The sequence below is a fragment of the Alosa sapidissima genome, chromosome 11 (genome assembly GCF_018492685.1).
Source record: "Alosa sapidissima isolate fAloSap1 chromosome 11, fAloSap1.pri, whole genome shotgun sequence".
Lineage (NCBI taxonomy): Eukaryota > Metazoa > Chordata > Actinopteri > Clupeiformes > Clupeidae > Alosa > Alosa sapidissima.
Window position 1 is genome coordinate 34881581 of NC_055967.1, and position 27925 is coordinate 34909505.

The window sequence follows — 27925 nt, forward strand, 5'->3', positions numbered from 1 at the left end:
ATTGGCCTGCTCTTCAATCATTGTTTAATTGATTAGCACACCTGGTGTTCAGGGTCTTTAAAATGGCATTCTGATGCTTTGTGGGAGAAGAGCGGGCGTAGGGTTGTTGGTGGCACCGGCAGACCTGAGTCTGGGTTTTGGGTACTTGTTTTTTTTCTTTATTTTAGCACTACTACATTTACTCAATGCATCCATACAGTACATGCGCCCACTGACTATTGACATATTCAGGGTTTTTCCTAATGATCTTTTGTTTGTTGTTAAACGCTTTAAATAAATTATTGCAAATTTACTCGTGGTGTGGTGTGTGCCCTTGTGTTTTGTCTCGTCCTTGAGCCAGGACGTTACAGTGGCCCACACCACAACACTGTGTTCATCTAAATCAGGGGTCTCAAACACCCGGCCCGCGGGCCAAATCCGGCCCGCGTCCTGCCCAATTCCGGCCCGCGACGTATGACAAAATAATAATGTAATCCGGCCCTTGAGGCTATTAATTGCGACAAACAACGATGATTAAAATAGACGATAGATCCAGGTACGGGGACAAATCTCATTTGTAGGCCTACTCTGCTCCACTATGTGCAAGACATCCAGAGCTTGATTCAAACCCAAAATCGCTGCGCAAAGTTTTCAGGAAATACTTGTATTACACGCGAGAAACACAAAGACGTGCATTTGTAATGACGCGGAAGCGATGCAGGCCATAGTGTTGCAGAAATTGAAGCAGAAATTAAGCAGAAATAGCCAGGCCTACACCAAATGTTGAAAAACGTTCACGTGTGATGTCTTAGTCTTAGGTAAGCTTATTCACCTATTCTAATTCTGAAGGAGAATATCCTTTTGGAGATTATGATCGATCGTCTATGACAGTGATAGTCACGGTGCGTCTGTGAATGGAGGTGCGTGTATACAACGGTGTCCACTAAGCATACCATGCTTGTTTCGACCCTCTGCCCAACATAGCTTGGAGGTTGCAGTGGTAATCGTGATGATAGTGTCCGTAATGGATGTGGTACAGACAGCAGGGCTAGTAGAAATAGGGCTCTAAAGAACTACAAAGTCACCCGCAATATGATGCGAACTTCTGGGTACTGCAGATTACCCGCGATAGGAACTGTTTGACCAGAATACTTTATTGTAGGCCTATATTGTAGTAATCTATTACTAAACCTCAACATCTTAGGTGTTGGTATACATCTTAGGTGTTTTTCTGTTAATTTGTTATGTGGGTAATATGAAAAAAGGAAAGTAAACCTGCTTACATATGTTCATCCAGTATTTACTGAAAGGTGCATAATTTGAGGTGCTTGCCATCCAGTGACAAATTAGATGGGTAAATTTACCCCCTTCATAAACTTTTGTTTTGCTCAAAGATTTTTACATTTACAGTATAACTTTATCTCTGACCACTTTCAAGCCATGGCCTTTTAAATTTTGATATAAAAATCCAATGGTGTTGCTTTCTTAACCCTGATGCCTAGTTTGCCAGGTTTAAAAAAGTTATGAGAGGAAATATTTTTATTTGGTGTGAAACACACACACATACCTGTTTTTTACGTTTTTCATTTATTTTATAATTTGTATTAATATTTATTTTATCATTATTTTATTTATAAGCTAAGGTTGCTAGTACAGGTGTCTAAAACTAGATAAAAACACTTGCACTTTCTGTTTGCAGTTTTGTGTGGTATTTGAAAAAAAGAACATTGCATTTTCAGAAATAGCCGGCCCTCCAATCAGATGACGTTGGCAGAATTGGCCCCCAGCTCATTTGAGTTTGAGACCCCTGATCTAAATCCTCATTCAGTTTGACCAAATTCCTTCAAGGAGAAATGTACACCCATGTACATAGCGGTACATGTTTTCCTTGGATTATTTTCTCTTGCATTTTACGGGTTTTTCCCATATCACAGAAGTAACGTTGACGCAGCAGTATAGTAGCAGATAGTAGCATCCATCAGGCAAGTGTTATTTAAATAAACTCCTGGTGTATTTACAAACGTTTCAATGCCTCGTTTTATGAGTAAAGATAGTTGTACTACTGTAGAAGTTTCGTACCATTCAGGGCATTATTAGTGGGGTAATTTACGAGATAAAAGTTGGTACCATTACGACTGCAGAAACTCATTCGTTTCTGACAGCGCTACTCGACCAGGGTTCGACCAAGGGAAAACAGATTCTGGGAGGGTGTTTGGCACGGGGTCATGGTGCAAAGGACCCTAGGGTGAAATTACTCCGAACCATCGCTTTAATAAAATTGACACAACAAACTGTTTGAGAGCAATATATATATTGATATGGTGCATTACAGTACTAGGTTGAAACATGTGAAATTGCAATCTTAATGAAATATCACAAAGTGAATGGGTTTGGTGAAAACCAGGCTAATCCAGTAGGCTACACCTCAGTTTAGTAGTTTTAGGCTTAATCTGGAAATGGAACCAATTCAGTTACATTTAATCAAAATAGAAAATATAGATCATATATATCGCACTAGGACACATCCTCAGTGATGTTTAGCTTACTGGGGTCATCAGATGTTTAGGGTCTTCCGTCAATCACACTCTTACCCAGGTGACCCAGCCATTGATTAAGCAACAGGGCTGTCCTCTCCTGATCCACATCTGCTTTGAAGCAATCTTATGATTTCTCTGGACTAATGAAACAAAGTCATGATATGGATGTGTAGGGTCAACTATGTTGATTTTTGCCAGAACAATCAGAACAATGGTTTGATCATGTTTACTGCAACTTTGTTACTGTACTTGATATACACTTACAAAATCACAGAATAAATCATACACCCCTCTCTTGGTTTCTGATATTGAATGTTTCATTTTGACTTTGCCATATTACATGTCTTTTTTTAAGTCAGTCTCTCTCTCTCTAACAACTACACAAAGAGAGAGAGAGAGAGAGAGAGAGAGAGAGAGAGAGCGAGAGAGAGAAAGAGTGTGTGGAGGGGATCTTTATAAGATGATGTTTAGGTCACAATAGGCATTTGACTGATTATGTTTTTCTTAACTTATTGCCTGTGGCATATAACATGATGCACATTTGGGCAATAATCAATTTTGAAGAGTGGTGCTATTTTTTATGCACTGTGGTGCATATTTCACCTGCAATAGATATCCATGTTGAGTTTCCCTTTCTTTTCTAGTGAAAGAGAAGAATGGACAAATAGACCGTATCACGGTATCAGATTCAGGGCCTAGATATGAATATATGTATTCGTACAGCAGTAAAAATGATGTCTCTGATCACTTCTTCTGTCTTGGCCATCTGTCAAAACCTAATGGCATCTACAGTAGGACCTGATTCGGGTTCTGTGCTGCATACTCCGCAGTTATTCCAAATCAGGATCACTGGGAGGGTGAAAAGAGGAGAAATCATTCCAACATTCCTGCCTCAGCTTTGTCTATGGAGGATTTTTCCTTACTTTATATCCTTATGTGAGTTCATTACCAAGGTAAAAGTAAATTAAACATCACTCTCACTCTTTTTGGTATATTATCTGTTTTATAAATAGGTTACATAAGATGTCTAGATGGTTCACAAAAATCCAAGTACAGACACTTTGCAAGCAAAACCATGCCACATTAGGCTTAATACAAGAATAAGTTTGAGCTCTATACAGTTCATGAAAGCAGGAAACATGTCTTCAAATATTCCTTACATCCCTAGAATAGATCTGACCTTGGTACAGTTGCTCAGTAGGATAAGAAACCCTGTGGGGAAAAAACAGTGACAATCAACGCTGGGAGAAAACAGCTGCTCATAGGCTCAGCACTGAATTCAGTCTTAGGGATTCTAAAATATTCAATCGAGATTTGACCGGTCATATCTTCAATGGCCATGTTGGTCGTGTAACCAGCATAAAAATTACTTAAAGACCTTTCTTTTGATGTCCAAATGAGGACAGCTTAATTCATGAAGCAATACATTTTGTTGGATTGAGAAAATAATCTGACAGATGTAAGAAAAAAAAGCCTTTCACATATTTTCAAAGTAACAATATGTATTTTTTACCTTAAAATAACAGCTCAAACTCATCTCAACTCAAACTCAACTCATAATGCGCTATCGCTGTCTAAAGGCCAATTTATAGTCTTCCGTGTCACTCAACAAAAAACATTGTTGCCAACAGATGTCACAGGCACACAGGATGTCAAAGTCCTATGGCAGCAACAGCTGGTTGAGTGCAGGAAGCTGAGGTAGGCCTATGTGCTCTCCTGCCTCCAAGAAACCATGATCTCTAGAGCCATCTACAGGGCAGAGATGGAACAGCAGACCACTTCTGCTCTTCTCTTTATAATACCATCAAAAGAAGTGTAAATACAAAAGAATACAATTCACCTTCAGTATTAAACCACACAGGGCTACAATAAAATGCACTTTATTATAACCTATTTACATTCCAAAGCTGGAGCAACATTAGACAGTCTGTAATGTCATCAGGGTGATCATTTGTATCACCCTGACTCCTGTCCACAGTTAGGAATGTGGGCACATTACCACATACAGTATGACACATGGCAGCCCATATAACATGTGATATTTAACCTAATAACTTAAATATATTCCCAAGCCCATCTAATATAAACACATCACATCAGAACACACAAGTAGACGCATCATAGTAACACAAACCCACATAACAGACGGGGGTAACGCTGGTTCTCAACATAAGTTTCAGCAGTTCAGCAATGTGATGGCACTGGGGACAAAACTTCGTTTGAAGAGGGCTTTCGCCCAGTTCAGTGCTCTGTATCTGCGGCCGAATGGAAGCAGTGTGTACATTTGATTAAGAGGGTGGTCTGTGTCACAAAAAATGACAGACAACATATACTGTACAGGTAATGTATACACACACAACATAATACATTCTTAAACCAACAGTACATTCAATGCATGTTTGCCTAAAATGTTCAGTCCATGCATGGTAGACTAAATGTAGAAACAAAAAAAAATGCATGAAAAGTCACTAGCAGAGTTTACAACAGCTAGTCACATTAGACTCAGTATGCATAATTTCATGATCAGAAAGAAAACATTAATAAACTCTCTGTAAATTGCACCCACATCCTAAAAATGCATGTAAAATATTTTAACACATGTAATTGTAAGGGTCCTGTCGTGTTTTGTTTTCCCAGTTTAGTGTTCATGTCTTCATCTCTTGTTTACTTCCTGTGTCCTGTTCCATGTGTTTCTTTGTTTGTTTTGCCATGTGTTTCTGTTCCCTGTGCCCGTGTCTCCGCCCCTCACCTGATCCGCGTTAGTCTGTTAATTATGGTTTCCACCTGTCTTGTTTTACCTTGTTCCTTGTCCACCTGAGCCTTATTAAATCCCTGTGTATATAAACCCCTAGTTTCGTTATGTTCCTTCTGTGTCATTGTTGTAAGATTCCTGCGCTGCACTCTGTAACTAAAGTCAGTAAATCTACTCTTGGTGTGTTGTTCTGCTTTTGGGTCAATTCAAGTAGCAGCCCGTAACAGTCCGTGACAGTAATATACCATTTAGTAACAAAAGGGTAATGCTTAATGAATCATAATTAATATAATATAATATAATATAATACCTGATGCTTTATGTTGTTCATGCATGAGGTCATGGATGACCGACTATGAACTCATGTGAGATATTAAGGAATGAAGTAATTCATAAATAATAAATGAATTCATGCATGAATTCATGATAATTCACCCTTACCATAAAGTGTTAACAAAAAAATAGAGCTTAAACAGTTGTGAAACTAAAATGAAATGAAATGAAAAAAAAAAAAAAAAAAAAAAAACAGAAAGGCTAAATAAAACGTAAAAAATATACAGCATAGTGAGTTGACGGTCATATTCAAATGTGCAGTGGTCTCTTAATTTATTCCGGAACTGCATATACTGTACAGTACATAAACATATATTTACACAACCATGCTTTTGCAGCATCACGCAGTAACCTCTAAATCCAGCAGCCACTCTACACAATCTGATTCAGCATGATGGTAACAGTAGTGTTTTGTAATCAGTACAAACAGTATATGTCAAATTAGTGTTTTTCATGTTTTCTTGCCCATCCTTAATCCTTAATGCATCTGAGGGATGTCTGTCTCAAATAAGGAGTCGAACACGGTGGTTGTTATCCCTAAGCCTGAAGGGGCAACATATAGCAGAGATGAGTTACACACATAGGACAAGTAGCATCAAAATTGACAAACATAGTTTAATTTTGAATCAGAGATATAAATAGGGGTGTTGTTGATGCTTGTTAGCATGGTAAACTGCAGCACTGGATTATTCTGAACGATGAGAGGTGGTGACATTTGCAGTACAAAAGCACATAGCACAGCACAGCACAGAGTGTTCACTTAACCACCATCTACATCGAAACCATAGTTTTGCGCAGCCCAGCTGTCCCTTGTTCAAATAACCCCAATCCACATTTTAAATATTATTGTTTCTGTTTAAAACTACTGTGTCAAATTGTGTGTTTGTCTTTCCATAATATGACTTGTATTGATTGCCTTTATATGGCACATATATATTTCATTGTCAGACACACTGTGATCAGCAGCTAAAAGAGACAATTTAGCATCTAGGAAAACACAAAATAAACAACACAAGCATCCAGTTCAGGTTTGTGGATAACCATGAAATTGTTCCTCACCTTTATCTGGATTCTCAAAATGGTGTTTGATGTGGGAATTCCTGATGAAATAGAACCAAGAGCCTTCACTTGGGGAGCCATGATGCAGGTAGTAGTGGACCAGGTCATTGAGTACATATCCACAGATGACCCCCAACAACAGGGATAAGGCCAAAACCTCTGGCAACAGCCAGCTTAGTGCCCAGTAGAGAATACCCATCAAAAGAAAGGCCAGACTAGGAGGGAAGACTAGCCGTGAATTATCATTTGGATTCTGTGAAAGAGAGGGGACAAGTCAGAGGGAGAGACAGCATTCACATGCAATGGATGACCTTGACCTATCTATCATCAGGCAATGAATACAGGAGCTAGACAAGGAACTTTCAAAACACCATAGACTGTATATATAGAACTGGACAGTTCTATACAGTCTATGTCAAAAACCATTTAATGCATTAAGAAGGAATTGTATAATAGGCCAAAGAGTTTTTTAAAAGTAAAAGTCTTAATTGATCCAATACTTAATGACACCTTCATCAATTAACTAGGTGAAGTCAGACCAGAGCAGCCTGCAAACGTCTAATCTGTTCAACCACAGCTAGGTATTATAGTTTAAAATGATGTACAGTAATAACTAGTAAAGTTAATAATTGACATTGCTCTGTGAATAATTGCAGTCTATTACAGTGGATACTGCTGAGAGAGTGATACAGATAGAGAGAGACAGTGAGAGGGAGAGTGAGAGAGAGAGAGAGAGGGAGAGAGTCATAGGATGCCTCTGACCTTGTGATGTTGTCCATGCAGTATGAAGTGAATTGTGATCATGTAGTAATTGCGCTTCAGCGGAGTGTGGAAGAGGAAATGTATCCAGTAAGTCAAGAACAACCATAGAAATAACCCCCCCAAAGTTAAGACCAAAGGGACACCATACTTATGAATCGGCACTGAATTGTCTGAGAGATGACACAGAAAGGGAGAGACAGAGAGAGACACAGAAAGGGAGAGAGAGAGAAAAGGACCAGATAAATATATATTATAGCAATGCACAGACAAAGAATCTGAGCTATGGCTCATGCAGCCAAAAATATATAGACTTTTTTTTTTTCAAATCAGATCGACATACCTGAAAAATGATTGAATCAATAGCTATGATTCTATGAATTGCTATGGCTATGGCTATTAAAAGTGAATTCAACTGTAGTCTGTAATGTTGACTGTTTTTACTACACTGTATGTAAAGAAATGTTAAACTACTGAGTTGTCAATGGGAAACATAAGACCATTCCACTGTGGAGTAAACTCTGGGGACTGAGATTATGAGATTACATTTGCCTATTTGTGCATTTACTTTTATAGCCAATAAACAAATAACACATAATACATATACTGTAGATAAAGAATAGTACAGTATTCAGCATAATGTGTGTGTGTGTTGTGTGTGTGTGTGTGTGTGTGTGTGCGTGTTGGGGTTCCTGTCTCACCCGACTTGGAGAGAAGTGTCCAGCAGTATAAGGTCAGACATATGACTACAGGCACCCAACAGATTGGAACCCAATACCTACACACAAATAAATATGCAGATTTAGAAGATTTCAAGAATAAATACCATGACCTACTTTTACTAGGTACTATTAAATGGAAACTTTTTGGAGAACATATAATAAAACAAGTAAAACACTGTACAGCAAAACAAGACCTACTCATCCTCTCAGGTTTATTTTCCGATACTGGCAAGTTAGGCCTACAGTACAGTATATGTTATTGGTTGAGTGCATCATTTATGTGTCCTGGCTCTGCACTGCTGTCACGTTAAGCTATTGTTTCAGGTCAGGAGGAGGCATGATACAGTGTCAGTACATGTGAATGATTTCAACAATACCATGCAGCCTTGGTTCTGGCCTCCAGGAACTCTGACTCAAACAGGCGAATGGGCCGGTCCACAGGCTTGTGCACCCACTTGTCATACTTGCTCCCAAGATGACCCACTTGCCACGCCAGGGGTTTATTCCAATCCACTAGATCCTAGAGAAAACACACACACACACACAGTGAGAGAGAGTATTGCTGTAAGGGATTAGGGAAACCTGTGACCAGTCTTCCTTCATCTAAGAAACATTGCTTAAGTGCACTCATTTATTGAGACCTTTCATCTCAAGTAGATTGGACTATTGCAGTGCTCTTTTTACTTGTCTTATATATCCAGACACTAATCCAGAACTCTGCTGCTATACTCCTAACGAAAACAAGGCAAAGATAGCATATCACTCCTGTTTTAGCAACACTATTTGGCTCCCTATATCTTTTAGAAGTTTCCTGGTTTACAAAGCTCTTAATGGTTTGGCACCCTCATATATCACAGAATCGTTATCATGCTACGTCCCATCCCGAGGTCTTAGGTCCTTTGCTGCAGGCTCTTATAAGGTCCATCAAAATAAAATGGGAGAGGTGGCCTTTAGAGACTGCACTCCCAAACTCTGGAATCCCCACCACAACATATTAGAGAGGCTGGCTTAGTGGACATTTTAAGTGACAGCTAAAAATCTACCTGGTTACTTTAGCTTTTCATTAACACTTTACTGGTGGTTGGTTGTTTACTGATTGATATTATTGTTTATTTTACTAATTGCTTTAAAGTAACCCACAAACAGGGACCACAATGGAATTAAGTCGTTGGGCTTTACCGTGTCATCCCTGACTATTAATGTATTTTAATGTATGACACAGAGTAGTACTGTTTCATATTTTATATCTAAGTGGTCAAATAAAATCAATCAATCAATCAATCAATCAACATTTTGGGAAATTAGCTTATTCACAGTCTCCTCCAGTTAGATAGATTATACATATAACCCTTCTCATCTCTGTGCATGCAGTAACTCACCGCAGTGTCACTCTGACACACACATCGTTAGCCTAGCTTAGCATAGCTGATTAAGGTGGGCAGAACCAGCTAGCCTATTGCTCCCAAAATAAGCTAATTTCCAAAACGCCTTTTTAAGCATATTGGCCTGATATTGATTGATTTTCTTGATTGCTCTTTCCATAATATTTCTATTTTGAATATTTATTTTTCTGCTTTGTTTTTGCTTCATTTATTATTATTATTATTATAGTAGGCCTAGCAATACCCCCTTCACACACACACTCTTAGGAACCCCTCTCCACCCAACCTCAAACACTCATTTAGGATCTGAGTTGCACTCATCATGTCTCCATCTATTAGTGAATTTACTTGTACAAAACAAAGCTTTGTCATTCTAGAATTTAGACTATCCTCAACTCAATTGAGTTGTGTAAATTACACTCCCTCATTCTCATGTTCAGCTGCCCTCTTTTACTCACCTCATCTAGTTCAACTCTACCGGGTCTGGTCAGTCCTTCCTCCTTGGTACTCCGTTTTCTCAGCATCTGCTAATTACATACAAACAGCAACATACAGACAAATCATACCACACACACACAGAGACACAACAACCACACCTTGAACATTGTGTGTTAAGGCACAGCACTTCAAAATGTTCCATGCAAGTATCAGCATTTTAGATTTATCAGTGATTGTTTTTCGAGAATTGTATGGAGAGTTTTGAATAGTTTCAGAAGATGCGTGTAAAAAGGTCATCTAGTTGAATCTCACATGTTCACATTTTTGACATAGCCTACACAGCCAGCTATTCGCTCATCTCCCCAAAAGTTGTGTGTAATTTTAACTTTGTCGGATGACGTGTGCACTGCCAATTGTTATTGCACTGTTAAAAATACCTATAAGTTATATGTTTTTAGTTATTGCACTGCCTTAAAACATTTAAGTGTTTTACATTGATTTAGTTTAGTTCACATGCATCCTTATGATGCTGTTTTAGTTCACATCTACTGTTTTGGCTTCACATATCTTCTGTTCTGTCATTTTGACTCTTGTTTAGTTATAAATCTTATGTTCGGTATATTATTGTGTCTAATTCTACGAACATGAACCTTGTGTTCTGTTTATAGTTCTGCTTTTGCTAATATCCAGACATGCATCCAGACATGCTGAGTCGCCCAAGTGTAAGTTTAAAATTGACCACAGAGGAACGGAGAGAAGCTCAGGTCACAATTTCGGAATGCGCTCTGACCTGAGGGTCAGGCTATGTCATGTTTTAGGCCATGTGTTAACTGTCACACCCCGATTGTATGATATAAAGAAGCTTGCTTGCCTTCAGAGTTTGGGTACGAACCATTGTTTTGTCTCATTCTCTCTCTTTGCAAAGATAATAGGCTACAATTGTATTGTTCTTTTTGATCACTGGCTCCTGTCTTTTTTGCGTCAAAGCATACAAAATTATCTAACAGAATGTGACATAGGACTCAGTTAACTTTCAAGTGTTACCTGTAATTTAGAATGCCCTGGCTGAATTGTTGGGTTTGGGCATTCATCTGACTGTTCATCTTCAACATTGTGTCGTTGTGTCGTCGCGTCATAACAGTCGGCAAGTTCTTTCAACGAAAAGTTGATAGGCGGTCTTTTGTTAGATGACTTTCTCTTACACAATGGACATTTCTCATCAATCTGTTCTTTCCAGAAATCAGACAGACAAATCTGACAGAAGCTATGATTGCAACCAAGCGATACTGGGTTCTTAAGTGTCCCTCCGCAAACATTACAACACAAAAAATCCTTAAGAGTGTTGCGAAGTTGTTGTTCCGCCATTTTCGATAGGTCTAAGTTGGAGCTACAGATAAAATATTAGATTGCAATCTCTTCGACATTTAAGACTAACTAGCCTACACAATCTGCACTCAATTCAATTCATTCAAACGTTTTAAAATAATCAAACACTAAAAAGCAACATGAGCGCAGGCCTATCGTTTATATCTCCAAGTAGCCGTTCTTTCCTTTACTATCGACGACGTAGATGCATCTTCCGCATCGTTTATGCTACTTTTACTTTCAGTTTGTAGGCCTAAACACACACACACACACAAAGAGAGAGAGAAAGAGAGAAAAAATATGGCTGAGCTCATGTACGATCTATCTGCCTGCTAGAAAACCTATGGAAATGCTGCTCTTTTAATGAATGCAAGGATTAAAGTTCTCCGTCATAGGACGGATTTCCGTCAATTTGATTTTAGAAATGTCATATTTGAGATCGATGCAGATCCGATAAGAAAAAAATAGGAGGGGGGGGGGATTATCACCTTTGCTTTTCCAAAGAACACGTATGGAGGACTAGATAGATAGATAGATAGATAGATACTTTATTGATCCCCGAGGGGAAATTCAGGACTATAACGGTCTAAAAGTTGGATTATAGTGACACATTAGATACAGCTGATGAGGTTGGCCAATCCGTTTAACTTTTTTGGATATGATATTGTGAGCTCTATGTGCGAATTCGGAGAAGCGTGCGGTGACCATACATTTTGGTAGGGCAGAAAGTCTGACTTTTTTTAATAGCCTATCATTTTGAGCTACATTAAAATGACATATTTTACAGGACTTTGCTGTATGCTTAAATCATGTCACAGTCAGAATTGTAGATCAGTAACACATCAGTTAAGTTTGCACCGTTCTCATCACGTTAAACCAGCGAAGCATAACAAAACTTTTTTTGTTCTGTCTGGCCTGCTGCTAACTATCTAATATTTTTAAGTAGTTGGGTTTTATAACTGCAACTCAAGACAGTTGGGTGTTATGGATAATTGTCTGACCACTCGCTGTAGAAACTATATTATAAGATATACCTCATTCTCTGCAGCAACCTATGCCTTTGAACACCGTTGCCTTCTCGTTTTTGCGCTGTCAAAAGATGCTATTAAATCCACTAGAAGCTAAACCAAGGAAGACACCAGGGTTAGCTAACGTATCTTCTAATTTAAAACTAATTTAACAGAAACTCAACACGGTTAACAGGTGCAACACTACTCGCCATTTCTGCATCTTGAAATGAAACGATAGGCCTAATTTATAACTGGCGGAATAATTTGAGTAGTTCTAGAATATGACCATGGGGCAGACTACTTTACGACCATACAGGCGTCTTTTAGCGCGGATTGCAATCCTCTTTAAAGCCGCCAGGGTTATGCGATAAATTATTGAGGAATGCGATCGTCGAGGTGCCCTGCCCCAACATTGCATGACACATTACACTCAACGAGAATCGCCATCATCATCCAAAAGTTGATGTCAATAGACCAAAAATAGTTGGAAAGCCTACAGAAACTATAGATAATTAATGTGACAATCACATTATTAAAAGTAGACTTGGAGCAATGATTTACTGAAGAACTATTTTTTGTGGAGGATGCTTCAGGTAGTTCGCTGCCCCACCTGCCCATATGGACCGCACGCTCCTAGAAGCGTAGGCTGTGTTCTTTCCGTGCATCAATGTAGACAATTTCTTACTGTCGCGAACTCTTGTCAGGGGAGGTCATTCATTTTGGGTGTCACCTATGACTTAAACAGATAGCCTTCTATGCCACCCGATGTAGGCTACTATTATTGTTACAGTTTTTAATCAATGCAACTAACATTATGTGTAAAGCGACGCAATATAAACCGTAGCCTATGCAATTTATTATCCCGTCTGTTATGACATGTACAACAATGTTTTTCACAATTTGCGACGGAAGGTTTTGACTGAGCGTGTTAGCATAAAAAAAAAAAAATAATATCACTGTCATCATTGCGAACTGTTGAGTAAGGGGGTCAGTCTGTTTGTGACGCACAGACAGCCTTGTAGCCTATTTTGCTTAGGCCTCACTTTTAACGACAGTAGGTTGTGAGTGTATGTTGACAAAAAATAACCATACAATTAAAATAGTCAACTTAAAACTTTGCTATAAAATATTATTAATTTATAGCACAAAACCATAACCAATAGGCCTACCAGAACCTCGCATATTAGCGTCATGATTTGTGTGCGTCTATTTGGCAAGGCCACTAGCTGTCAAACCAAATCCCTCGAACAGGTGGTCAATCAGAGATTTCAAACGAACGAGCGAACATGTCGCAATGCAACAGCACTGTTTTCGTGAAACCACGAGTTTTCCCACATCTCAACTTTGAATGAATAATGAATAACACGTAATGTTAACACAATATTATCGAGCGTAATGCTAAATTGTTATGAGTGGCGCTATTTTTGCGCACTATGGCGCATAGCTTTCACCTTCAATAGACATCAATGCTGAGTTTCGCTTTCGTTTCAAATGAAAGGGAAGAATGAGTAAACAGACCATCCCATAGGGCGCAGGTTAGTTAGTTATCAGACGGATAGACAGCAGTAAAAATGTCATCTTCGATCGCTTCTTCTGTTTTGACCATCCTCTGTCAAAATCAAGGGGGGTTAAAGTTCAGGCAGCTTAAGCAAATTCTCCAGCGAAAAACATCAGTCGCAGAACATGTCTTGTTAAGGGAACTCTTGGACGAAAGTCAATTTCTCTTGGTTCATGGTGAAGATAACTCTGCTGATCCCAATAGGCTGGTAATCGCTAAAACGGCTATACGAGTTTGCCAATCCCAGAAATGTCTTGACTGTGACAATTTTCTACATTTGTGTAGATATTTTGTCTGTGGGAATTGTCGATTCGGGTAAGTTACAGTCTCAGTCTCTCTCTCTCTCTGGGGTAGCCTAAGCGACAACCTAGTTTATCATAATGACGGTGCTTTTTAATTTGGTTTGATTCCTTCTGAAGTTTCACCAGATCTCTGTTTACAAAAACCGTTCGCCTTTGTATTTCATTTTATAGGGACAAATGCAAAAATCCCCACAGCCTGGACTCCCAGACTAACAGGTCACTTCTGCGGAAGACAGGTCTGAGTGATCTCAGTGTTGGGGAGTTGTGTTCCCTACTTCTACAGAACGACCCGTACCTGCTGCCAGAGGTGCGTACTGTAACCAACATCCACATATGATTATATGACTATTACATAACCCAGGCTGCTTTGATTTCTATGGTATTAAGAAAAGCACTGTTTCACTCTTTTAGCTGCGCCTGATGAGCAATTGTTTATTTGGTTCACAGAAGATGACTCTTCAGTCTTTGTGACACAACGGTTTTGTTTAAGTTTACTACACGGTGTATGCAGCCTACACTATGCCCAAATCACAGGCACAGGCCTGACTGATCGATTTAAAATGTCAAAATCAATGTGAAATTTTTGTCACTGTCCTGTAGCTGTCTTTATAGTGTTATAGGGCTCAAAGAAAAAAAAAACGTTTGGTGTTTGTGCACTGTCTTGGCGCTAGATTAGAAAGAAACAAGGTGGCTAAAAAGTAAGAAGGTCAGAGGGCAAAAGGCTAGAGATACTGTAGATACCCTCCATGCCAAGTACTGTTTCCAACAAATGAATTTCAATACAGTATATTCTCCAAAACTTCTTCAGGGCAGTTACATGACTAAATTAGGAATTCACCAAACATTTGAGTCAATGTCAAGTTACAGCAGTCCAACGTTTTCATAATTGTAACTGCCACCCCAATACCATTATAGTTTAACCTTGCTTATTGGTTGTAAAATTAAATATACAAATGTTTGCATAATGGTACTGCCCTGGAAAAGTTTGAAGAAAAAAAACAAGAAATTAATTTGCAGAACACCGTACCACCATAGAATGTTTCATTCCTTAAATCTGCTGTCATTTATTATATCAATATTCATCCAAAGATCACTGACCTACCGCTTACTAACTTTGCATCTAAGAACATCTGGCCAAGTCAATTGATTTTCACAAGAACTTGCCAAAGGACTACAGTTGAAAATGAGCCGGCTGGCTAACACTGGCACATTTACAGAAATATTAATGAATGTGTATTGTCCTTATAAATAAATAAATAAATGAAATGAAATGAAAATGAAGTTTCATTTAGAAAAAAAATCTTTCTAAATTTACCTTACAGATTCCACATTCCACTTCTACTTCCAAACCTTCACCCGACCCCATGCCCCACCCCCTGCACAGCCCCCAACCCCAGACCCCAAGTATACTGTGTTACTAGTGTGCCCAGACCCCAAGTATACTGTGTTACTAGTGTGCCCAGACTCAGGACAAGTATACTGTGTTACTAGTGTGCCCAGACTCAGGACAAGTATACTGTGTTGGGTCATTCCACGTCAGTTCAACCAGGGCCCACACACTTAGGTCTCAAAAAATTCAGAAAAAATTACCAGGTGTACCTATGTTACCCAGGAGCAGTGTTGGGGAAGTTACTTTTAAAAAGTAGTGTTTGCTCGTTACTCTTTACTTCTCAAAAAAGTAACCCGTTACTTTACTTAGTTACCCTCTATGGAAAGTAACTTATTACGTTACTCGTTACTTTTACGTTACTTTTATGTTGCTCGTCTTTGGGCAGAACCCAATATCTGTTCCTAAATGTGTAGGCCTACATAAAGTTCTACTATGGAGGACATAACAGGTATTTCTTTTGTGCTCTTTATTATAAAAAATGCCATAAACAGAGCACTTGACAAGAAAATATTGGGCTTATAGGCTTCAACACCACCACTAAAGCCCTATGAAACAATATCAGATAACATAGTCTCAATACATCTTAATCAGGCATATAGGTGAACATCTTAATACACCTTATACTCTTTCATTAAACAGGCGCTCCTCCAAAGCTTGTGCAAATCGTATCAGTAGGCTGGCAGTTGAGTTAACGGCAGTGGACAAAATCAGGGCACAGTGTAGGCTACAAATAACACTTACATACCTCCCCTTAGTTTCGAGTAATGTGAATACCTCCATCCCTCAGAAGTTACCGTTGGCTGCGTCTCGCTTGCTATGATTGCACTTCATGCTACCAGCCTCTGTCACGTAGGCTGCCGTGTGGAGCTCGTGCCTATTGCGCAAGCGCACAGCTGAGAAAGCAGCGTCGCTGTCAAATCTGTCCCTGGGAAAAGTAACGTTGCGCCGATAGGAAAAAGGAACTACGATACGTTACCAAATTTTCAGTAGTAACGCGTTACACTACTTTTTACTCAAAAAAGTAGTTACGTTACTGTAACTCGTTACTTTGTAACACGTTACACACAACACTGCCCAGGAGACACACTGTAAAATGACTCTTATGTAAGATCAATACTTTCCAAGATACAGCCAGTTTTACAGGGGGAGGGGGGTGTCGATTTTGTCCAGCCACTTTTTTTTGTCAAAGTTCACAAGCCCACAGCGCAAGAACTAAACCATGTAGGAGGCTCAAATTTTGCATGGTGGTACATAAATAGGAATAGTATGTAGCAAAATCGTCACGTTTGGTCTGGATAATCCTACATGGTCATAGCTGTCCCTCAAAGTTGATTTACCACAGGTAGAGCTGTAGAGCTACCACAGGTTACTTTATACAACCACAGGTGGCAGTGTGGTGACTCTATAAAACATATTGATGTCAATGGTGCATTTTGCCCATGTTCAGGGTGGGAAGTGAAAAAGAAAGATTTGCATAAGACAAGTCAAATTGGTGTTTTTAAAAAGAAAAGATCATGGAGAATAAAGAAAAAAATATTTAAAAAATCTTTGTATATTCCCACAAGGTGTTTAGGTGCTCTGAAAATGAGAACCAAAATGATTTTTTAGACTTCTAAGGTCTGCTGTTCAGGCCCTGAAGGAATTTATTTTCTGTTCATTGTTTTTTGTGAGAGTGTTTCTACTTATCTCAGTAAGGAAAATAAATCAAGAGCCTATGTTGAGTACAAATATGTCTTCTGAAGGCTTAAACAGAGCCCAGCCAAAAACTCCAATAAAATTTGTATCAACTTTGAGGGACAGCTATGACCATGCAGGATTATCCAGACCAAACGTGACGATTTTGCTACATACCACCTATTTATGTACCAGCATGCAATATTTGAGCCTCCTACATGGTTTAGTTCTTGCGCTGTGGGCTTGTGAACTTTGACAAAAAAAGAGCCCGAACAAAATCGACACCCCCCTCCCCCTGTAAAACTGGCTGTATCTTGGAAAGTATTGATCTTACATAAGAGAAATTTTACAGTGTGTCTCCTGGGTAACATAGGTACACCTGGTAATTTTTTCAGAATTTTTTGAGACCTAGTGCGTGGGCCCTGGTTGAATTGACGTGGAATGACCCTGTTACTAGTGTGCCCAGACCCCAAGTATACTGTGTTACTAGTGTGCCCAGACTCAGGACAAGTATACTGTGTTACTAGTGTGCCCAGACTCAGGACAAGTATACTGTGTTACTAGTGTGCCCAGACTCAGGAAATAGAAATAGCTGGGTGCACAGACTATAGCATATCATCTAGGACCTGTGTACTGTACATCATAATACATTTGATTATATCCATCATGGTGTTTCTGATAATGTTGATTTTCTCTTCTTGCATTTATAGATCTGCGGTCATTACAACAAGGGCAATGGAGAACATGGCTCCTGCAGATTCAAGTCCACCTGCACCAGTCTGCACGTGTGCCAGCACTTCCTCTTGGGAGACTGCAAGTTTGGGGCCGATTGTAAGAGAGCACACACGTTTGATGCCAACAGCATGAAGATCCTGAGCGGCAGAGGCCTCAGTCCAGAGCACATCCGCCACATCCAGCTGATCTACAAGAACCGGCTGCTCCTCAGTGGACAGAGGCCAGTCTCCATGAAAACCAGCATTACTAAACAAGGTGAGTAACATTTATTTGTGTATTGCTGTAAGTAAACATAAGTTAGAACAAATAAAAAACTTGATGAAATTAGAATAAGAGAATATGTGGTAAATAATACAATACATATTACCATGTTAAAGTTTACTGTGATAAATCTTGACTTCTTTTTTAGTTACCAAATCGTCCCCAAGACCAAAGCTCCCATCTGTGCTACCTGCTGTAAAAGAGCGCTCACAACATCCTTCAGGCACCTCCATCAGTGAAGCAGACCACAATGAAATCTGCCTATTCTTCATCCACAGAGGATGTAGCTTCAAAGGTGCTACCATGGGCTGTCAATTGCAGTGAGACATTTACTGTAGAAATGTAGTAATGAGTAATGTGTGATCTACTGTACCTGATGCGCTTCATAATATTACATGTATGGATGCCATAAAAACATTAGGCTACATGCTTATATGTGAGGCTTGAAGAAACTAAAGCTTTCATTTGTTCATGAATGTTTATCAGTGTTTATAAAAAAATGCATAGCTGAAATATGTGATAGAAATTTGTTTTACATTTTTTTTGTAGATAAGTGCATTCGTGTCCACCACAATCTTCCGTATAAATGGCAACTTTTGGACAGTGATGGTGTGACATGGAAAGACCTGCCTGATCAGGAGGGACTCGAGAAGGCCTACTGCAACCCAGCCAGTGACAGCAGCCCAGGGGTCCGGCCCGTGGACTTCCTCACCATGACCTGTGCAGGCTCACCTGTCCGGCGCCTGTCCACTGCGTCCTCCGTCACCAAGCCGCCCCACTTCATCCTGACCACCGAGTGGCGCTGGTACTGGAAGGACGACCAGGGGGGCTGGAATGAGTACGGAGTCAAGGTCAGTTACTACAGTGGCTACACTTTTCTTGACAGTGTCGACTTGAAGAGTGACATGAACGTTTATGACATAACGCTTCTGTTATTAAGTGACATTCGGTTTTTGTCATAACAAGTTAGGGTTAGGATTAGGGTTAGGTTTAGAGTTAGGGTTATAGGATAAAGGTTAGAGGTTAGAATTAGGGTTAGGTTTCATGTGTCGTGACAGTGTCATGTGTACATGACAGTGTCATGTCACTCTTATGTCGATACTGTCAGGTAAAGGGTTAACGCACAAACTGTTCACCTGAAGCGCTGAAGGTGCTAGTTGGAGGTGTTACTGGAGGTGAAACAAGTCACTGTGATCAGTTTGATCATCATATACTGTATGGAACTAGCCTGGGTTTTCCCATGCTGCCTTACACGCGTGATTTTATTCTATGGACTTCGTTTTCACCTCAACGAAGGAACCAATCTCAGAACGGAGGGAGGGCAGCAAGACGATGACGACACACCGAAGCCGTTATGAGCTACGTACAGACGCATTTGATAGACATTCGTAGCACCCAATAAATGGCTCTGGGCATTCGTAAACCACATTTCAAATACGAGAAAATGAATGTCTAGTTCCCAGACCCCATCTCAATTAGATGAGGTCTGACGTTAGCCAGGCTAGTATGGCACTGTCATTTTTGCAGATAACAACACCACATTGCTTTTATATAGCGTTTTTGAAGGAATCCAAATCGCTTTACAGTAAAGGGGGATGCTCACTAACCACCACAAATGTAAGGAGATTCTGGAGAAAAGATATTGTATTGACCCATCAGGCTATTTAGGCAGAACTTCTCTCTCCATGCAGGCCTACGGGCCCGCTGTGTCCTCGGTGACTTCTAAAACACTGGAGAAGGCTTACCTCTGCAGCGGTGACAGTGAGGTGTCGTTTGATGCAAAAGAACAACAGTACATAATCTACTTGAAAGGTAAAATAATCTCATCACATGGTTGGTTCAAAAGTGTTGATAACCAGTCACACTTAGGTTTTGTTTTGTTATGTATTCCCTTACAGAGATGTATCAGCAGAACCAAAAATACAAAACCAAAAGGGAGGTCCGGAGGCGACCCTGTTCTCAAGATGTGCAGAGCAAGCTGAAGAGGTATCCTTGTTGTCCTCATTTGTTCACTGGGTGACTTATGAGGATTATGCCTGTTCCTTGCATGCTTTTGTGGATCAATATACAGTATGTTCAAGTGCACCAGGAGTTTATTATGACCGCCGCGCAGCGAAGCGGCGGTCATATAGGTTTAGTCAGATTTTTTTTTTTTTCCTTTTTTTTTTTTCTTTTTCGCATGCCCAAATTTCCGTCAATGATTCCCGGGACACTGAAAGACCGGGGTACACGAAACTTGGTGGACATGTAACCCCACATGGATAGCATGGAACCATCGTTTTTCGTTTTGATCTGTAGCCCCCCCGCTGAATTGGATCCCCCGAAAGGAGGGTAGGGCAGACACAGTTTTCTGTGAATATCTCGAAAACCGTAGGGTTTAGGAGGACCATTTTTTTTTTGTATGTTGATCTCAAGGGGCCATGTCAACCCATTCCATAACCACTCATTTCATGTATAGCGCCACCTAGTTAAACACAAAAAAGTAAAAAGGAGGTGGTGTAATTGAAGGTATCTGTGACCTAACATAGTCAAAACTGCACGAAATTGGAAGTGTAGGATCATTATGACACCCTCTGTATGCACGCCAAGTTTTGTGGAATTCCGTTCATGGGGGGCCACACAATAAATTAATTTATGTTACTATACACCAACTGGCCTGTAGGTGGCCGGAGACAGTTTTCTGTGAATATCTCGAGAACCGTAGGGCCTAGGAGGTCCACCTTTTTTTTGTATGTTGGTCTTAAGGGGGCATGTCAACCCATCCCATTACCACTTATTTCATGTATAGCGCCACCTAGTTAAAAATTAAAAAGCAAAAAATTAGGTGTTTTCATCTCAATATCTCTGGCTGACAAGGTCAAAACTGTAGGATCATTATGACACCCTCTGAATGCATGCCAAGTTTTGTGTACTTTCGTTCATGGGGGGCCTTACAATAAAATAATTTATGTGTACATTTAGTGACATACACCAACAAGGATTCCCGGGACACTGAAAGACCGGGGTACACAAAACTTGGTGGGCATGTACCCCCACATGGATAGCATGGAACCGTCATTTTTCGTTTTCATCTGCAGCCCCCCCCCGCTGGACTGGACCCTACCCCCCGAAAGGAGGGTAGGGCAGACACAGTTCTCTGTGAATCTTTTATGGTATGTTGGTCTCAAGGGCCCACATCAACCTGGCTCATAATCACTCATTTGTGATTTGCCCCCCCCCCCGGAAAAAATGAAAATCAGTAGGATTAAAAGAAAGCCAAAATAAATATTCATCATCATCATCATGGCTGCATTTTCAGTATTGGCGAGAAGTAGTCGTTTGTCCACTAGATGGCGCATCGTTGCAGTGAGACGTAATTTTGTTGGAAGTTAAAAGTGGGTTGGAAAAAACAATGGACGCTTCATACAAGGACTGTAATTTACCGCAGCGAACATCTAATAAGGATAGGACGATGTTAACATGAAGTGTAATTCCCATTTCTTCTTGAAGCCGAAATAAATCTGAGGATGTTTATCGGACATGCTTGGTTTTTACTGCAGGTACGTTAATCTTGTAATATCAATAAGGACCTAGGTAATGTTACCGTTAGCGTTGGTTGAGTGATGGAGGCATTTGATTTATTGCATTTGTAGAAAACTATAAATGCGGTTATACCATGCAAATGTATAGCAACACTGTTTGTATCTTTCGACTGTCATTTATTGCACGTGCTACAAAATCATTCTGTGCAATGGAAGATTTACCAACGTTACACCGGTCTGATACAGTTTTGCCTATACATGCGTGAGACTGAGACGCCTGTTTATTTTGTTTTAAGTGCGTGCAGGGTGTGAGAGGGGAATCGATGTGCTTTGATTACAGCTTGGTAGTTGTAGTCTGTGAAATTAAAAAGCACGTGTGTGTGAAGTATCCAAACAATGACACCTTCATTTCATTATGGCTGCTTTAGCAAAACACCTTAAGCTACTGTGTAGTGGGTCCCATTTAGAAGTGGCTACTTCATTCGCGCTTTCCTTGACTCATGGAGCTGCGTGAATGTTATTACAACTTTTCGCCACGATATGACAGTTTAAGTCCGCTTGATACTGTAAGGCGTAAGCCATTGGTTTCCAAAGGAGATTTTATTTGTGTCGCCAGCATAGCCTATTGACAATTTATGTTGTAAATAGGCCTACCTTATAATCCTACCTGTAGCTTAGGGAAGCTAACAGCTTTCTATTAGGATCTAGTTTGTTAGTTACCGTTTTGTCATAACTCCCTGATGCATTTTTGCATTTAGAATAGCCAGAGCGTGTATATCTCAATCGGAAAATTAAACAATATCGGGTGCCTATGGACTAGGCTGGGTGAACCCAGCCTGATCTGCCCGCTATTTATTTTTTGATTTCTTAAAAGATTGAGCTTGGTCTGATGAAAGCCAGACTAGCCATGGACCTCAGTTAAACAATGCAAGGGAACATGAATCAGCCTATATTTGCACTAACAATAACGGACAAAAGCTCTTCAACTTTGGCCCGTTAAAATGTGTATGAACAGTCTAGCGACGCATTTCATCAAGGCCCATTTGGACATGTCAGTTATTTGCACCACTGGTTAGATGTAAAACAGCATTTCGTTTCAGACTAGGCTACTGTTACTTAATTTGTGCATTAACAATAACGTTTCAGACTACTGTTACTTAATTTGTGCATTGACAATAAAGTATTACATGAACTAAAGATGACTAAAATCTTATGTAGCCTAGAAGAAGAAACATTCACAAAAAATCCATCCATCCAAAAATGACCTTTGTTTTTGATAGCTGTTGAAAACGGCATGGAACTGACAGAGATGTTTTTGTTTAAAAATACGTAAAAAATAAATAAATAAATAAATAAATAAATAACATTATGCTGATACCTTTTGCTTTTCCCAAATACAATGTAGCCTACAGGTGTAAGTGACCTTTCATCAATCCAGTTGCAATGGATGAACTGTGATGAACTGCCCTACTTGTGATTGTTTAGAGATTTTAAAGGTTTTATAACAATTCTACATCTTCTTTGGCTATTCTACAATCTATTCACCTTTTCAGCACCAGTAGGGTACTTTCTGTGCAGCCGCACACACACACTCAGGCATGCCAAACAAGCATACACAAAAGTTTCAAGAGTGGGGGATGGAGTAAAATATGGAGACAAATTGAAGTGTGATTTATTTTCGCGGAACGGATGTACAGGACTGAGCGGCGGTCATATTTTGTACCACTATGCGGTACATCTAGTTTAAATAAGACTTGTCTGATTATATGCTACTATACCGAAGCCTGTAAAAGTCCTTGCAGGAAGCGATTACATCAACGTTTTTTGGTATATCCAGTTTTAAATATTTTTTTTCCGAAGTGTTTACAACTAATAATTGTTGCAAACTGGACTACGAACAAAATATTAGTGCATTCCTGGATCTACATCCTTATGCATGCTTCCTGCCAGGACTTTTACGGGCTTTTCCCAAATCACGGAATAAACGTTGACGCAGCAGTATAGTAGCAGATAATCAGGCAAGTCTTATTTAAAAAAACTCCTGGTGCACTTACAAACTTTCTAATGCCATTGGACTACTGCAGAAGTTTCGTACCATTTAGGGCATTATTAGTGGGGTAATTTACGAGATAAAAGTTGGTTCGATCACGACTGCAGAATGTCATTAGTTTCTGACAGCGCTACTCGACCAGGGTTCGACCAAGGGAAAAAAGGTTCTGGGAAGGTGTTTGTCTCGGGGTCATGGTGCAAAGGACCCTAGGGTGAAATTATTCCGAACCATCGCTTTAACAATACTGTGGACATACAACATCTCAAGTACACACAGTTAGATATCAGGATTTTGTGGTTTCAAAAACTCTTTGCATTCCATTGTTAATATTGATTAACGTAATGCATATCTGTTAATATTGATTAGCGTAATGCATATCTGTTAATATTGATTAGCGTAAATGCATATCTGTTCATATTGATTAGCGTAATGCATATCTGTTAATATTGATTAGCGTAATGCATATCTGTTAATATTGATTAGCATAATGCATATCTGTTAATATTGATTAGCGTAATGCATATCTGTTCATATTGATTAGCGTAATGCATATCTGTTAATATTGATTAGCGTAATGCATATCTGTTAATATTGATTAGCGTAATGCATATCTGTTCATATTGATTAGCGTAATGCATATCTGTTCATATTGATTAGCGTAATGCATATCTGTTCATATTGATTAGCGTAATGCATATCTGTTAATATTGATTAGCGTAATGCATATCTGTTCATATTGATTAGCGTAATGCATATCTGTTAATATTGATTAGCGTAATGCATATCTGTTCATATTGATTAGCGTAATGCATATCTGTTAATATTGATTAGCGTAATGCATATCTGTTCATATTGATTAGCGTAATGCATATCTGTTCATATTGATTAGCGTAATGCATATCTGTTAATATTGATTAGCGTAATGCATATCTGTTAATATTGATTAGCGTAATGCATATCTGTTAATATTGATTAGCGTAATGCATATCTGTGGTCATTTATTCTCTGCATTGCTCCTCCAGTGAGGCATCTGAGACGTCCAGCTCCTCCTCAGCAGATGTGCCAGATCACTGGGATAAAACAGCTCAGCCCAACGGCTCCTACAAGGTGAGAGATGTTCATATGATCCATATCACCTCCCGTGGTGTGGGTCAAATCTAATCTTTGTATTTCTGTATCTATTAGCCTATAATTTGTGTCTGGGAACAACTTGCTGAAATCCTGGTGAAGAATAATGTAAAAGATATGCTTCCTTCCTTAAGCCCTCACGGCTTGACAAAAGCACCATGCGGGTGCTCCACCATATTGGAGTTTTCTGTTTGAATCAACATTACAGGCATGTAGTATTGAACTGGCTCTTAGGTGTACACACATCAGTTTGATTCTCTCACCCCATTTAGGACAAAGCCATCATAGTTGTGCCCAAAATATACTGCATGTTGTATTGTCTACTGGCCACACATATCTGGCCCTGTGATACTAGTTAGCTTCAAATAAGTAGTAAAGGACTTTTTATTTTAAAACCAGAACTGGTTATAGCTCAATTTACACTGATTGGAGTTTGCTAGCAAGCTAACTGGTGGCGTGTAAAAATATATCAGGCAAAATCCTTAGTTGTATTCTTGTGGGTGGTGAGAGGGAATGATACACTCATGGGTGGGGAATGATATGCATGTTTGTTAGTGATGTAACGATGCACCGTGCATGAATCGCCTAAGAATCGATACAAATTGTGAAGATTACAACCACAATGCAATTTTTAAACAGAATAGGACGTAATCTGCTTTTGATTTCTCTTGTACGACTTCAGACGTCAGTACGTTGATTGGTGATAATAGTAAAATTAGAGTCAGATTGGAGAAAAGATTATTCTAATTTAAAACAACCTGATAAAAGGAATATTTTTCAGTCATAATTGTTCTGCAGCTTTTCCTGCTTATTCTGTCTATCTTAAAGGTACACTATGCAGGTTTAGGTATTTTGGCGAGTTTAGAGCTCCCTCTGTTATGTCACTCCCCGCCCCCCCCCGCCTACACAATGCAAATGCTTTTGTTGTGGAGGTGAAGCATTAACAACAAGCATCTCCAAAGAACTATATCTACTGACAAGGTAATGTTTCACATTCTCGTGAGTTTTGCATGGCTGGTTTTCTCAGTAGGGACTCGCTACGTCTATGCTGTATGGTTATGCTAGGTGAATGATCAAATACCAATACCATCAAATTGGCTTCATAAAGGTGAAAGGTGTGCCTTTAAAGTTGTGAATCGTACCGAATCGTGAGTCGAGTGTACGCTGCACCCTTAGTGTTTGTCCTTCACATAACCGTATACCTAAACTAGTAACTCGTATGAAAAACGTAATGAAAATAGTACATTTCTGCATGTTACTGGTTTACCTCTTACACTGACACATAGTCTGGTTGTCTGTACCTCCAGCTTGTTCCTCTCTTAGAGTCCTCCGATGAGTTCCAGAAGGTGGAGAAGTTGTTTAAACACACAATGCCCAACAGCACTGTTAAGAGTATCCGAAGGCTACAGAACAGACCACTTTGGAGAGTTTTTCAGTGGTATGTAGTATATAAATTTACACACACACACACACACACACACGCATATATTATGAAATCTGTTTACAATTACAAACTGTAGTCATTCTTAGAAGTCATACACTTGACCTCATATCTATCTACCTTATCATTAACTGTCGGTCTTAGTCTTAGCTACCTCAAACTGTCAGGCTTATAACCCCCCCCCCCCCCCCCCCCAGGCAGAAGGAGACCATGATGGAGAGGAGTGGGGGCAAGGCCGTGGAGGAGCGCTTGCTGTTTCACGGCACAGACCCCTCTCTGCTGGAGGCCATCTGCGACCAGAACTTTGACTGGAGGATGTGTGGCGTCCACGGCACACTCTACGGCAAGGGTGAGTGCACAGTATGTAGACTGCAGCTTGAATACTGAGATGTGCAGGGTGTGAATGTCACTCCAGGGCATAGCTTTTGCCATCAGCTGCTAGCATGACTGCTTCGCATGCCAGAGGTTGCAGGTTTAAATCGTGTTAATCTCAGTGCAGATTACATTAGACTTTTCCTCATGGTTTCCTTCAAAAGTGACTGGCAGCAGAACAAAGACACAGTTTTCTTCAAATCCAAAACTCTGTACAGTTAACCTATATTTGAAATAAAAGTATTTAGACCAAAAAGCCTCTTGCAGGAGCTGGTGTATGGATAAGAATGTTATCACTTGCACCACATACGCAGTTTCATGGTGCAGTTTGACTGTGAAGCAGCCTTGTAACAATGTTTTTGGAAAACAATCATTTGTTATCATGTTCTCTCTTTCTTTTTGACCTGTAGGAAGCTACTTTGCCAGAGATGCTGCATACTCACACAACTACTGTAAACCCACCAGTAGCATCAATACCATGTTTGTGGCTCGGGTGTTGGTGGGAGAATTCAGCCGAGGCAGCAGCAGTTACGTGCGCCCTCCGGCTAAAGGAACTGGCAAGCACCTCTACGACAGCTGTGTGGACAACATCAGCAATCCTGCTATTTTTGTCATCTTTGAGAAATATCAGATTTACCCAGAGTTTGTAATTGAGTACCAGAGCGAGGGGGTGGGTTTGGGGGCTCAACACACAAATCCTTTTTTAAAAACCACAAATCTTTTTCGACACTTACAAATGCCCTCATCTCGGGTTAATTTTTTGTGAAGTAGTCTAGTCATCGCACAGATATCATGTGAGACCGCACAATTTCAGCTCTCCAATGATGCAAGTCCTTAGACGCTGTAATAAACGGTTTGCAAGGAAAAAATACTTTTTCTTGTGAACTGTTTAATTTAATAATTTAATTGAATTGACAACGGACCCCCTGGCATTCCTGGGTTACAGACTGGGCTAAGCCTGTTAACCTGTTACACTTATGAAAACAGCATGAAATTAACAGCACTGAAAAAAACATGTTTATTGTAGATGTTTTTAAGATATTTAATTGTTGATTTAATGCTTCAATCAAATGGAAGTGCTGATTGTAGACTAAACTGGATCAACTTATACCGCAGTCTCCTCTATCGTGGAGAGGATAAACTACTACTGATCTATG

General features: G+C 39.7%; 2 protein-coding genes across 4 annotated transcripts; one reads left to right on the plus strand and one right to left on the minus strand.

Moving 5' to 3' along the window:
- Window positions 1–5664: 5664 nt before the first annotated feature.
- Window positions 5665–13939, minus strand: LOC121724417 (fatty acid 2-hydroxylase-like). 3 transcript variants are annotated; one of them, XM_042110981.1, is made up of 7 exons: window positions 13855–13939; window positions 9982–10047; window positions 8519–8661; window positions 8121–8197; window positions 7423–7592; window positions 6661–6913; window positions 5665–6144 (listed from the first exon to the last, which is right to left on the minus strand). In XM_042110981.1, the coding sequence occupies exons 1-7, from the start codon at window positions 13855–13857 to the stop codon at window positions 6080–6082; spliced, it is 777 nt and encodes a 258-aa protein (XP_041966915.1). In that variant the 5' UTR covers window positions 13858–13939; the 3' UTR covers window positions 5665–6079. The 3 variants fall into 3 exon arrangements, with proteins under 3 accessions (XP_041966915.1, XP_041966914.1, XP_041966913.1); XM_042110980.1 differs by lacking the exon at window positions 13855–13939 and adding an exon at window positions 11006–11764; XM_042110979.1 differs by lacking the exon at window positions 13855–13939 and adding an exon at window positions 11006–11762 and having other exon boundaries at window positions 9982–10050.
- LOC121724398 (protein mono-ADP-ribosyltransferase PARP12-like) lies at window positions 13908–27639 on the plus strand. Its single transcript, XM_042110941.1, has 11 exons — window positions 13908–14209; window positions 14368–14503; window positions 17971–18250; window positions 18405–18551; window positions 18806–19107; window positions 19948–20068; window positions 20155–20242; window positions 24850–24934; window positions 26263–26393; window positions 26594–26745; window positions 27179–27639. The coding sequence occupies exons 1-11, from the start codon at window positions 13908–13910 to the stop codon at window positions 27532–27534; spliced, it is 2100 nt and encodes a 699-aa protein (XP_041966875.1). The 3' UTR covers window positions 27535–27639.
- Window positions 27640–27925: the final 286 nt, after the last annotated feature.

Coding starts and splice junctions, on each gene's coding strand:
- LOC121724417 (XM_042110979.1), bottom strand. CDS start 11,326: ATGGCGGAACAACAACTTCGCAACACTCTTAAGGATTTTTTGTGTTGT. Junction 8,662..9,981: donor GTAGAGTTGAACTAGATGAG/GTGAGTAAAAGA, acceptor TGTTTTCTCTAG/GATCTAGTGGATTGGAATAA. Junction 7,593..8,120: donor GACACTTCTCTCCAAGTCGG/GTGAGACAGGAA, acceptor GTCATCTCTCAG/ACAATTCAGTGCCGATTCAT.
- LOC121724398 (XM_042110941.1), top strand. CDS start 13,908: ATGTCATCTTCGATCGCTTCTTCTGTTTTGACCATCCTCTGTCAAAAT. Junction 14,504..17,970: donor ACCCGTACCTGCTGCCAGAG/GTGCGTACTGTA, acceptor TTGCATTTATAG/ATCTGCGGTCATTACAACAA. Junction 19,108..19,947: donor GGAATGAGTACGGAGTCAAG/GTCAGTTACTAC, acceptor CTCTCCATGCAG/GCCTACGGGCCCGCTGTGTC.